The sequence below is a fragment of the Monodon monoceros genome, unplaced genomic scaffold (assembly GCF_005190385.1).
Source record: "Monodon monoceros isolate NGI ecotype Baffin Bay Population unplaced genomic scaffold, NGI_Narwhal_1 Super_Scaffold_12, whole genome shotgun sequence".
Lineage (NCBI taxonomy): Eukaryota > Metazoa > Chordata > Mammalia > Artiodactyla > Monodontidae > Monodon > Monodon monoceros.
In genome coordinates, this window is record NW_021703768.1 from 44349193 (window position 1) to 44363184 (window position 13992).

Below are 13992 nucleotides of genomic sequence, written 5' to 3' on the forward strand. Positions count from 1 at the left end.
AGCAGTGATCTGTAAAGCACTGGCGTAAAGGTTACCATAGCTGTCATGGCATAAATGAAATCACTGCAACATGTGTACCTGAGTGAGGGTAGAAACAAAGAAAATAAAATCACTGCAACATTTGTATCTGAGTGAGGATAGAAATAAAGAGCTTGGAAATAGGAACTGGAATTTTCAGTGTACAAGCAACCTTGGAAGAGACACCATTATGTCATTAAAGAAATCAAATTAAGGCAATTTGACATATGCCTTTATGCATTAATATAAAGCAGGCTCCTACGGCACCAAACTAGAACTAGAATCTTAACCATGCTTAAGCTGCAAAAACTATGGTAGCAATTCGATGGGTTAAAATCTCTTCAAAAATACGTTGTATCAACATATGGCAGAGGAAGAACACCCTTTTCAGTCAAGCACGTCCTTTGATTATTTTTCTACCTTAAAAAAATGTCTGGGGCTTCCCTGGTGGCCGCAGTGGTTGAGAGTCCGCCTGCTGATGCAGGGGAACACGGGTTCGTGCCCGGTCTGGGAAGATCCCGCATGCCGCGGAGCGGCTGGGCCCGGGGGCCATGGCCGCTGAGCCTGCGAGTCCGGAGCCTGTGCTCCGCAACGGGAGAGGCCACAACAGTGAGAGGCCCGCGTACTGCAAAAAAAAAAAAAAAAAAAAGTTTGTCGGTGTAGAGATGCATGACGACAACATTAATATTTACATAAAAGATTAAGGGGAAGTGCTTCCCTTGTGTCCCAGTGGTTAACAATCCGCCTGCCAATGCAAGGGACACGGGCTCGAGCCCTGGTCCGGGAAGATCCCACATGCCGCGGAGCAACTAAGCCCGGGCGCCACAACTACTGAGCCTGCGCTCTAGAGCCTGCGAGCCACAACTACTGAGCCCGAGTGCCACAACTACTGAAGCCCGTGCACCTAGAGCTCGTGCTCCGCAACAAGAGAAGCCGCCACAATGAGAAGCCCGCGCACCGCACCGAAGAGTAGCCCCCACTCGCCACAGCTGGAGAAAGCCCGCTCGCAGCAACTAAGACCCAACACAGCCAGAAATAAATAAATAAATTTTTTTAAAAAGATTGGGCTTCCCTGGTGGCGCAGTGGTTTAGAGTCCGCCTGCTGATGCCCCGGTCCGGGAAGATCCCACATGCCGCGGAGCGGCTGGGCCCGTGAGCCATGGCCACTGAGCCTACGTGTCTGGAGCCTGTGCTCCGCAACAGGAGAGGCCACAACAGTGAGAGGCCCACGTACCGCAAAAAAAAAAAAAAAAGATTAAGGGGAAAATGACTCAAAGTACCAAAAGCTAGATGAAAGACCAGCACTTAAGGTTTCTCCATGGTGGTGTGATGGATGGAGGTCAGAGAACTGTGGCTAGTTGATAGTGTTGTATTTGGTGCTCCTCTCACTTGGTTCCATTTTCATCACTGTACAAATGAAGAGGCAAAAGTAAATGTTTTGCTGGAATTCCATTTCCACTTTTCTACTCTGGCCAAACTTCAAAACTGGAACAATTTTGAAAAGCTGAAGGCGTCTACTTACTTCTCTCATTTACAGTCACCTAAATATGTGTGTGCAAATTTAAAGGTTTTCTGATCTAAATAGGAAAGAAAAAAGTTTATCCTTTCCAGTGTAGGATTTGGTGGGTGTGGCAATCCGGGAAGACCTGGGAAATAACTACTGTTTTCTTTGGATGATACACTTGGCTACCGTTAAAAGAGTGTATAATTATAGCCTAAATGTAGACTTAAACTTTTAACAGATTTATCTAAAGTTTCAAAATTTGTGCCATTGGATGTAATTATCTAAAACTATCTTATGGCAGATGTTGCAGTACTCAAAACACTGAGCTAATATGAAATCTGAACCCGCTTTAAAAATCCCTCGGATATCACCATCCTCCTCAGTTACCATTTATAGCCAGGAAGGAGGTTTTCATTTTATCTATTTCCAAAAAAATCAAAGGAATTATTTTGTAGACAGTTTAGACTCCTGTCGAAATATATGAATACTGACAGGGTACCGCTCTCCTTTCTGTTCCTGAGGAGCCCCCTGCCTCCCCCCCCAACCCAGCCCCAGCCTTAATTCCTGTTTCACAAAATAAATCTAGGGACTCTGCTCCCGGGTTGTGGGAGATTTCTCATCACAGACAAACCGGCTGGAGGAAGAGAACGGAGGGGAGAAATAAACGCGACACGAAAGCCTGAAGAAAGGTCGAAAATCATTAACATGTAAATGGTGCTTTTTCCATTCCAAAGCACCTTATCGCCAGACGCCCCCAGGGACTGGAAGGGTTCGGAACTCCGCGTTAGGCAGCTCCGGCACTGCAGGGGCGGGGGCGGAGAGAACCCGGACGGCGGCCCGACCCTGCTGGGAAGAGGGACGTGCAGCTAAAGGCATAGGATTCGGGGAGGGCCAGAACCTGTCCGAGGATGACAATATCACACACTTCCTGGTTCCTTCCCCAAACGTGCTCTCTGTGGTCCTGTATATCGCTGCCTTCCCCAAAGACACCGGAGGAAAAAATAGAAATCTATAGAGATCCCCCGGACCCCCGCCGCCCGCTCCTGTCTCCATCTAGCCGGGGGCGGGATAGAGGGTGAGAAGAATGTCCCAATCGGTGACTTCAGGTTTTGAACAAGATATTCCAGGAAACTTTTATTTGTAGCATGATTTGGGGGGTGGGGGGGTGGGCAAAAGATGAGGAAAGCTTTTATAAAACTTGTTTTTTTTGGTGCACGGCACCAGGGCCGCTGAACGTTGGGTTTCTTTCGCTTTGCATCAGGCGACAGCCCTGGGCGCCACCTGCGCGCCCCGTACGGAATGGAGGCGGGGTCGGGGGTGGGTTGGTCCGCGCCCGGGTTCCCCGACGCCCACTGCAACGGGCAATGCGAATGACAGACTGCAGACCCTCTCGCCTGCGTCCCCTTCAACGCCCCATACATCGAAGTTCGAACTGCGGCTCCCGTGAGGCGAGCCCCGGCCCAGCCGGGCCGAGATTGCGGCGGAGAGGAAGCGGCGCTCCTCCACCGAAGCTCCTCCTCTCGCCGGTGCAGCCCGGGACTACCTGGCGGCGCGGCGGGTGCGGCGCGCAAACCGCAGCGCGCCCCCACGGCGGCCACCTCGGAGCCCACCTTGCTGGCCGGCGCGCAGGACGGAGCGCACAGCCGGCCCCCCACCAACCTGCGGCCGGCTGTCCTCCCTCCACCGAACCCCGCGCGCCCGCGCGTCAGTCCCTGCCGGGCGCCCAGAGGGCCGCGCTCACGCAGTTGGCGCAGGCGGCCTTACGCTAGAGGCGCAGAGCCCGCCCGTCCGCCCGCCCCCTGCACTCTCCCCGCCCCCTCCCTCCCTCGCAGGGGCCGAGCGAATGTAGCCCGCGAGAGAAAATGGCGGCGGCGACGGGGAATCGCGCCTCGTCCTCGGGATTCCCGGGCGCCGGGGCGGCGAGCCCCGAAGCGGGCGGTGGCGGAGGGGCCCTCAAGGCGAGCAGCACGCCCACGGCAGCCGCGGGGCTGCTGCGGGAGGCGGGCAGTGGGGGCCGCGAACGGGCGGACTGGCGGCGGCGGCAGCTGCGCAAAGTGCGGAGTGTGGAGCTGGACCAGCTGCCCGAGCCTCCGCTTTTCCTCACCGCCTCGCCGCCGTCCTCCTCCACTTCCCCGTCGCCGGAGCCCGCGGACGCGGCCGCTGGCGGGAGCGGTTTCCAGCCTGTGGTGGTGCCGCCGCCCCACGGAGCCGCGAGCCGCAGCGGCGCCCACCCTACAGAACCAGCGGCCGCACCGGACAGCGGCGCCCCGAGCCCCGCGGGGGCCGAGCCCGGGGAGAAGCGGACGCCCGCCGCCGAGCCGCCTCTTGCGGCGGCCCCAGCCGGGTGAGCAGCGCGGCCGGGGGCGCGATGGGGACTTCGGGGGCGGGCGGGCGAGGGCAATGAATGAACCCCGGGCACTGCGCAGGGCGTCCCGGGGCTCCGCGCAGCGAGGCTGCACGCCGCTCGCCGGGAGCCCTCGGGCACCCCCTTTGACCCTTCCGGCGTCGGGCGGCGCCCCGGACCTGGCCTGGGGTACGGGACGGGACGGGGGCCCGGGGCGGGGACATGCGGGAGAGTTTGTTATTGTTTGCAGACATGTGACAGGCGTGCGAGCCGCGCTGCGGGTACCAGTTGAGATAAGGTGTGGGGGCCCGGGCTGGCTTTTGGGGGCTCCCGGAATCGGAGCTCTCCGAGGAGCCCCGGAGCGGCACCCTGGCGTTGCCCTCCGGGTCGGGTTGGGAGGCGGGCAGCCGTGCAGCGGCGGCGACCCCGGACGAGAGTTCTCGGGGGCGCCGGGGTGAGGCCCGACCCTGCGGGCGGGCGGTGTAGGTGGGCGGGGTAGGTGGGGAGCCCTGCCCGAGGCCGGGGGTGGGGGGGCCGGAGCGCGGCGGAGAAAGCAGTGGGGTCCCCGCGGCTGTGACAGGCAGAGTCTCTCGGCAGGTACCGGGGGCCGGGCTGGGACGAAGGCTGCGCGCCCGGAGCGCGGCCGCAGGGGACTCCGGGTGGACGGCTCCGTAACGTCTGTCAAAGCGGTGTGGGCTGACCGGCTGCAAATGCTCGGGGGCTTGCGGTCTTTTAGGACGTGGGGTTTTCTGATTGCGTCCCCCAATGTCCTTGAGAATGAAGACTGCACCACTAAGACTTGAGTGACTTCTGTTTGGAGTTTGAATTTGGCCTTTGAGGTTTGCATTTGGCGGAGTGGTGTAAGAGCCAGGACCGGATGTGTCAGCCATTCAGTTTCAAAGCGGTGGTGACTGCTCCCCGCAGCCTCTCCGGCGTGGTTGGGGACCGCGGCGCGGGTGCGGTACTTCCTGCTCCGTGCAGCTGCGCGGGCCGCCGCCGACTGCCGGCTTCCAGGGGACACAGTGCTGTGGCTCCGGCTCCGTAAGAGCCGTACTGCCTGTGCGCTACGGTGTTTGTAAGGTAACTCAGACCAGCCGTTCTTGGCCTGACCCTTTTTGGCAACTGGAAATTTTTATGTTTAAGGAAGTTCTTTTGACTGTGTCAGCCATCATCCTTGTTTTTAAAAGAATCTGACTAGTGTATGCAAAGCACAAGTTTGAGAGGTATTTTGAGTTGCTGGAAATGTTTTTGTGATTGTCACCCGTTTCCCTATAGGGTTTCCTGACCTTTATTCTGAGTATTTTAAAGACTGCCTTAGGTTTGTTTCCCTTGTGAAACGAATTTGACAGTAGGACTCATTGGCTTTGGTTAATTATCTAAAGTGATTTTGGGGGGAACTTGATTGTTTAAAACCACAGTTCGTTGATTCCTTGGAAGTTGCCCGTTTCCCTCTCCCCGCCTCAAACCCCCCCCCACAAAAAAAAAACCAACTAAAAATATGGTCAGCACTGTGCCATGGCAGTATTGATAGGAAAGATTTGTGACTGTGGTAGTTTTCTGTGTGTTCTTGTCCATGTAACTTAGTCTTACAGGGTTATTCCTCTACACTACTGCTCCTGGGAAGATTGGATTAAAACTTGACTAGGATAATTCGTTGTAGGCAATTGTTACTACAAGTGAGCTCCAGATAAGAATATTAAACCCAAAATTTGAGAGATTAATTTTGTCTGTTCTCATGAGACCGAATTTTTGGATACAGTAGTTTAGCAAGTGTCAGCATTCTAGTCATCTTAATGAGCTATTGAATACAGTAGAAGAGGAACTACTGTAAAATCAACATATAGATGTTGTTTAGTGTTGTCTCCACACAAAATAAGAGGATGAAGGTGTAAGCAGGTAGAATTCAGGTACTGAGTAATCCATGCTTAATTTTTGCATTTTGTAACCTAGGTTTTTTCCCCCCTCTTTGTTTAAGGGGTGGATAATAATTGCACAGTATATGAAATTATGGGCTAATCAGCATAATCATTTTTTAAGATGAATGTCACTAGCCAGAATGCTGTTTGTTCATCCCAAATCTTATACCTAAACATTTCATTTATAGTAAAATGTTGATTCCCTCTCCTCTTGAAATAGTGATTTTTTTTTTTTACAATTTCCTTGTTAATGGGGTTGAAATTCATTTGATTCTATTAGTATAAACACTTTGATTGTAAGCAGTTAGTAAAATCTCAGTTGAACTTTAGTTTTTTGACAGTAGTTGCATTCATACTTTCAGGAGGAAAATCTAACATTGAGATTTTGAAATATTTTTGTTTCAGTGGTACTATAGGTCTGGAGACCCCTTCTGTTTAAAGACTTATTGTATTCTTTTAAAGAGAATTCTGTGAGATTTTTAATTTCGTAATTTCCTCCAGTTTTTGATCTTCGGATGTAGAAATTTAAATTGTAGAAAATACATTTTTGTAGTATAAGTTATATAAAGAATACTCATATTAAAACAGAAGATTTTAAGTACATCCCTCTTTTACAAGTTAGTAACTGAAATCAGTGGAAGTTTTTTGCCTGTAAGTGGCGCCCAAGGGTTTGGGATTTTTCCTTATATTACAGAATTAGGGGCATTTTCTTCCTATTTACGGTCTTTGAAGAGAAATTACAGTGTTACTCTCCATTGAACAGGCTATTGTGAGTTGGTAGATATAATTACTCCATTCTATTTTTGTAACTTAAAAAAAAAACAACTATCAATTTGCTGGCCCCATGAAAGAACAAGATATGCTGTACTTGTTAATGTTAGTTTTTGTGTAAAACTAAAGCTATTTCATAGGCTGCTTTTATATCCTCATAGAGCCCTCAGCTTTCACTTCCTTTTAGAAGCTGCTAGACTATAAATATAACTTAGTGAATTTTTACTAGAGGAGGTATAGGAACATTATTACCTAAAAATAAGTTTTTAAAAAAGTTAAGTTGGTGATTTTATAAAACAATAGAGGTAGTTACATAAGTTAGTCTTACATGAATTTGTAAGTTTTGTAATTATGAATTGTCTCCAAGTTCTGTTTTAAATTAGGTAAGGAAATTAATGCATTCTTCAAAGACTAACCTTATTAAATATAATTCTGAAAAAGAAATATCAGAACTAGAATTGTTGCCAACTTTTGTTGTCTTTTCATATCTGATTTTGGCCAGGGTGACTGGTTAACCAACATTCCTTAATATATTATCCCCAATACACTATAATAACTCCATTTTGTTAGATACAAAAAACAGGAAGTAGCTCTGTTCATTTATATTCTTTCACATCTCCTGTAGCACCTCAAGCATATGTTGCATGTTTTAGAAATGGTCGCGGACTTATTGACATAAAGATTCCAAAATATGGAATGAAAGGAGTGTTCTTTGCTTTCAACAAGAACAGAAGAACCAGCTACAGCTTGCCTAGGCTGTCTGCTGATCAGCCCTTGACAGTTGCTGTGAGCATTCCAGAAGAAGAAATGATGGGGTGACAAGGCAGTTAATGGGGAGTGGATTTCCCTGAGGAAAAATGTAGGGCATTCAGAAGTGCTCTGAGTTAGAAGGCACAACTTTTGCATTTTGTACCCAATTTTCTTGGGTTGAGAGTTATTTCTTTATGAAGAAGGCAATAGGAGAACGTGGCATGGAAAAGTAATAGTCTCCAGAGGCTACTTAAGAGCTGCAGCATATTGCACTTCTAACCTTGAAATGCCTTGCTATATCAGATATACCAAGTATGTTCCTTAGACTTGGTTGTTTTCTTCAGTCTTGGCCTCCTTTTATGTCCTGAGTCAAAAATTAGAGCTACTTTAGAATGTAAACGGGTAAAAGATTAATGTGAGGAAATGTGCAGTATTAGGAATCAACCCAAGTTGTTTTTAAGAAATAATTTAAGAACATTTTTAAACACGAAGGAAATAATCAGGAACAGAATTAAATGTTCATTTACAAATGCTCATTGCAAAGCAGTGAGATGAGTTGGGTGTTCTTATTGCAAGAATATAAGAGGTTTTTTGCTGTGGCTAAACATGTTCATTGAGCATAGAGATGTATTTAGATACCTTTTATATAGTCACTTTTTTTGCCTTCTGTGTGTCAGGCAAGTTATATATATTATCTCATTTCATCATCGCTGCAGCCTTCCAGTGCATTGTAGTTTCTGTTTTCAAGAGGTGGAAACTCATGTGCAATGCTAAAGCCCCATTATCACACAACTAGAAGACAGGCTAGGATTCAAACCCAAGTTAGTCCCACTCCACAGTCCATTTCTTTTCACCACTCTCTAACGTCTCCATTTTCTTTTTCAAGTTAATAATCAGATTAACTAATGATTTTGAAGGAGAAAGCTGTTCTTCAAGAGTCAATAAGCAATTGATAGGTTTCTACCCAGTGCCGTTGCTAATACATTTGTCTCCTGATGTGTATGTAATGCATAGCTTTCTGTAACCTGGCCTCATCCATGTAATACAAGTAAGCTGTGCTTAGATCACCTTATCATGTTAGGCAGGGAGAATAATTGATTAGTGTTGAGTGTTTTTTAGGTTCCTTGATTTGTGCTGTTTACATCGTAAGTGGAAGGAAATAAAGAAGCTGAAATAATATCACATTTATTTTTAATCATCACACATGGAGACAAGCTGTTGCAGTATAGCCAGACCCTATCCCTTTGTACTTGTTTTAGATTTCATGCATCCAACATTTATGAACCTCTGCACGGTGATGTTCTGGGTGGTAGAGAAAAATATCATCAACGCACAGCCTCTGTTTCTGTTGGCAGATTGTAGCATGAACATGTTTCACACTACCATGTTAAGCATTGTAAGAGAGAGAGGAATAGAGAGGGGCATCCAGATTAAAGAGTAGTGCTATGAATCTCACCCATGACATTCCACACTGTATTCCTTCAGTGAATACAGTAGTACCTCACTAACTTTCTGAGGAATTAATTGACCTTCTAGGTTTGTAGTTAAGGGTGGTAGCTTTGTTCTGCTTTCTGCTTGTACATTTGGTCTGCTCGTTTTTGCTCTTTCCCTTTGGTCTCTTTACCTTTTCTTAGGACAGATATATGCTGTAGCTTTTCCATTTCCACAGCAATGGCAACAGGAATTCAGATACAGATTAGTTTCAAACTATTTCTGCCTACTCTTAGGAGGTATATGTATGGAACTGCAAGTTCAGACATGATTTTTTTCTTTCTTGAAAGAGAAAATTAAAATGGGGGTATAGGAGCAAGAAACCGAGTATCTACCAATGCTGGCTTTACAATTCAGACTTTATTATTAGTAACAGCAACTCTGCTAGTTAAGAAAACAACATTGGGAAATGTAAAATATGCTCTAGGATGTAAGATAATCAAGAAGATATCCTTGTCTTCATTTACTCTATGACATATCATGGTTGGTTTAGGTATGTTTGGTATGGAGAGGAGCTCTGTACTGTTAGTGATCGAGTCCTTTGAAATACTAGTCTGGTTAGTTTTGGTTTAATAGATTGAGATGTTGTAGACTGCCAAGAACTCTTCAAGTTCTTAAGACCCACCAAGCGTGTGTTTCTGTAAGTACAGTCTGTCACCTGGGAATTATTAATGAGACAGTCAGACTTCTTGAAGACTGGAGGAAGTGCCTGGAGCTCACACAGCGCTGTAGTTAGTGTGTTTACTAAGTTTATCACATGTAAGCGTGATGATGACGAGTATATGCGGAGCAAGGAGAGGGTAGATACTGGGCGGTGGGCGGAGGTGGTACTCTTGACAGATAAGATGTGATTATTACCTTTCTTTATTGCTGAATAGCCGTTTGACTGATATAGCATCAAAAAATCTTCAGACTGGTCTTACAGCATTCTGAATACTAAATGTCAACTGCTGACAGACAAGGAGCTCTGTCTTATTCTTTGTCATTGCTCAGCACCTAGGCTAATGTCTAGCACCCATGAATAGTGGATGCACATGAGTGTTAGGATGAATTCGTTTTCCCAAAGTGGTTATTTTTACATAAGTGTATAAGAAGATACACTAACTCATGACTTACTGTGATGTGATGTGATTTTAATCATAATCTAGCTTGAGGCAGGTTTTGAAGGCAGGAACTATTTCTTATGAGTTTTTGTGCATTGCTTGGTATTTTGTAGTAGTAGTTGGTATTTAGCAAGCAGTAGTTAATAATAATGACCAATTTTATATACTGTAAACCAAACAGTAATTAGTTCAATAACTAAGTGTAGTTACAAAATAATTGGAGCCATGTATAAACTGTCAGATATTGAGAAAATTGAGTTTCTGGTATTTGAGTGTCTAGTTATTTGGGCTGATAGGTAAGCCCTGCTGATTTTCTTCTTAACTCTGTGGCAACCCTTCCTGAATGGCTTCTCCTCATCTTCTTGAACATTAATATTAGAACATACTCAGGCCCAGGCCTTCTGTCATTCCCTGTCTTCCACCCCCACCCCAGGCTCATTAATGCATTTAGATCAATTTTTGGCCATTCATGAATGATTGCAGAGTTTATTTTCCTAGCCATGATCTCTCCTAAATGCCACACCTGTCTACATGACACATCCATACTCAGATATCTAAAACCAAATTTAGGATTTTCCCTGTACCTTGCCCTACTAATACATTCCCTGCTCATGAAATGGCAGAACCAGAACCTAGGGTTGTCCTTGACAACTTCTGGTCTTCAGGTGATTTCATCTATTATCACATCCCTAGTCCACCTTCCGTGATCTCTCATTTGGACTAATGTAATAGTAAGTAGCCTTCTAACTTGCTCACTCTCCCCTACTTTCTCTCTTCCAGTTGGTTCTCCATATTACGTGGCCAGAGTGATCATTTTACAATGTAAATCTTATTATAACAATTTTCCTCTAGAAAAGTAAATTAAATTGAATTTTAAAACTTTCAAATGCTTTCCATTTGGATAAAGACCACAGAATCCTTGGTCTTTATGCCCCACAGAGTCCCTGCCTGGTTTAGCCCGTGCCTGCCTCTCCAGGCCCATCTCTGATCCTGCTCGCCCTTGTTCTCTGCAGGATTGCCGTAACTTCCTCAGACTCAGCACACCACCTCCTGCCATAGGGCCTTTGCACGCACCGCATGCGCCCCCTGCCAGGAGCACTTTGCCTAGTCCCAAGCCAGCTCCTCAGTGTTCAGGTCTTAGCTCACTGATGCTTCCTCAGGGAAGCCTTCCTTCCCTGATCTCCCAGACTGGCTTTGTAGCTCAGTGTGCCTACTGTCAGTGTTGTGATTTTATATTTGTTATGTCATTTGGTGAATGGCTGCCTTCCCTGGAAGACTGTAAAATCTGAGTGGGCAGAGCCTTTGGCTGGTAGCAACCCAGCACCTAGCAAAATGCCTGGCACAGAGTAGACCCTCGATAAATATTTGTTGACTAAATGGATGAGGGTAATAATGACATGGCAAGTTCAACCTAGTCTATGGATTATCTGTTCTTCCCCTTTGTCAGATGTAGTCTGGGACCTAGCTAAGACGGGGTTAAATGGAAAAAGCCTTGTCGGTTTGTGATAGATTCATTAGGCCGTATTTGGACTATTAAACACACCAAGTGCCTCGGGTGAAGTAGGACAGCTTAATGTGGTACAGAGGAAATAGCTATATTGCATGATTATATGCTGTAGGAAGAAGTGTTTGCTATGTGTGTTTAGTTCTCCTGCTCTTACCAGGGAGTTGAGAGAGAGAGTATATGTGTGGGCTCATGTGTGTGTGCATATATATGAATAAATATACACCTGAAGGTGTTATGCATTAATATAATGATTCCTTCTTCTGAGTTCTCAGTGTTATCTAAACTTAGGGTACCACTTTTAGGATTTTTGTGCCAATAACCCTGCTTCATCCAAAATTTAATTTGTTATTGATAATAATTCAACTTGGGATAAATAGTTCACATTTGCATTAAAGAAGAGGTTTGCTAGACAAGTACTATATGAGATTTCAGGAGCCAAGAACCCACGTAACAGAAAACGATTTACCGGTGGTAACTAAGCCTGGCAGCCTCCCTTATCTAGAACATGGTTTAGCACTAAGAAGTAAGTAAAAAAGGCTCTGAGCTGCCAAAGGGCCTGTAACAAAATCTGCACTTTGAAGTTCTTTGATTTTACACTTAGAAGAGTTCCAAGGGCATTCACTCAGAATTCACTGACATTTATTTAAGTTATTATTCTTGCAGTCTTGTCCATTTGGTGTCCCTAACATGCAGCAATTAAAAGCAGCCAATTAGAAGGCGAGTAGTGTGAGCAAGAGACAGGTTCCCTGAAGGCAGCATATAAGCAAAGACCTGACAGGTGAGGAGAGAGAAGGGAGGAGGAAGGGAGAGATAAGAGGACATTAAAACATTGCAGTTGGGGCCACCTGGTGTTTGAACGTTAGGTTCCACATACCTGGATTGCCTCTAAGATTATAAATTTATTAAATCAGAGCACTTTCCAACATTACTTTTTGGGCATCAGCTTCCTTATTTGTAAAATGAGAGTGATCAGGGTTATATGATTGGCTTTGTTTTTTGTAATGCTGATTACTGTGGCTCATTATTGCAAGGTTGTTGTGTTTATAGTTTTAGAAAGTATTTTGATCCTGAGTGGTAAACATCTAAATTATCTGGAAGGGGTCGTCCTGTAGCATTGATGATGCTGAACAAATAACAGTGCTGTTTGGAATTACATGAAATTGGATGCTGCTCATTACAAATGTCTTGTGGATTGGCTTTGTGGGAAAATCGTTTTGCTTTATTTGTTGGCCTGAGTCATTTTATATCCTGCAATTTTTAAAAAATGCTTGATAGTTAATCACCACCACCAGTATGTACTGCCCTTTCTCCTAGCTAGACTTTGAGAAGTCAGGCTGTAAGCGCCAGCTTTGCAATGTTGACCAAGTTATTTAATTACTGCAAGGACTTTGGTTTAATAAGATGGCTACTTGTGAAAGGATTCTTGATGTTCACATGCTCTTAAGATGCTTAGTGTTTTGAAAAAGACATTTCACAATTCCTTTTTTCTCTTTCAAAATAATTAATTGGCTCTACCTGTTATTTATGGTCTGGATTTTATTGGTATTCTTAAATTCTTCTTGGGTAATAAATCAAATTATTTTCACTGAACCTTAGATTTTAAAAAAGATGTGACATATTAATGTAGATGTTAATATTTCTGGAGAAGGTTTAGTGTCTTAATATAAATTTATTTTGAATTTTGAAAATATATTTCAATTATTCTGGTACACTGGCACCTCCACACTGTTATACAAGGTCCTTATGATTTATTTCTCTGGGATTCAGAATTTATAGAATTAAACTTCATTAATAAAATGACTAGACAGTCCTTTTGAAAGCAACAGAAAAATTTATTTTTTTAATTTATTTATCTTTTAACAAAAGAACAGTATTATGTAGACTGCTATATAGTTTGCTTTTTTCTTAATAGTATTTTGTTCGTTATCTTAATGATGAACATAGAGCTGTCATTTTCCATGACTGCATAGCATTCTATCATTTGCCTGTCTCATTAACCAGTTTCCTATTTTTAGACATTTATATTGTTTTGTTGTTATATCGAGCTGTAGTGACTACCATTGTACCTACATTTTCATATGTTTGTGCATTTGATTTTGTAAAATAAATATTCAGAAGTGAAATTGCTGAGTCAAAGGACATGTATATTTAAAAATTTTATCATATAGAAAAATTGCCCTGTAAAACACTGCCAGTTTACATTTTTCTCATGGTGAGAGTGCGCATTGCCCCACATTCTTGCCAGCGTTGGATATTATCAATCTTTCGTTTTTGCCAATGTGGTGGATGAAAGATGTTTTCTTATTTTAATTTGCATTTCTTAGCTTTTTAGCATCATAGTACAACTTGTGTTTATTAACAATTTCCTACTTCTTCTGTGTATTTCCTTTCACACATGGGAGAGAATTGTTTGTTTTCTCTTATTGATTTTTAAGCATCCTTTGTATATTAGAATATTAGCTCTGACATTTATTGGAATTGTTTTCTTCTACTTTTGTGTTATGAATTTCAATTATAGTATTTTTCTATAAATAAGCTTTAAATATTCCTTCAAATTTCAATCCCTTCCTTCCTTCCTCCCTCCCCCC

At 44.5% G+C, this 13992-nt stretch overlaps 1 protein-coding gene across 4 annotated transcripts in view; it reads left to right on the forward strand.

Annotated features, from left to right (window-relative positions):
- The first annotated feature begins 3351 nt into the window (after nt 1–3351).
- MAP3K1 (mitogen-activated protein kinase kinase kinase 1) overlaps nt 3352–13992 on the forward strand; it is an 81956-nt gene continuing 71315 nt past the window's right edge. The window contains exon 1 of one of the 4 annotated variants that reach the window (XM_029216212.1): nt 3352–3866. In XM_029216212.1, the coding sequence (XP_029072045.1) occupies nt 3385–3866 (482 nt within the window). In that variant the 5' untranslated portion in view covers nt 3352–3384. Of the gene's footprint in view, nt 3867–4016; nt 4165–4517; nt 4947–13992 lie in introns of those variants that run through there. The other 3 variants (XM_029216213.1, XM_029216214.1, XM_029216219.1) reach the window with 3 other exon arrangements.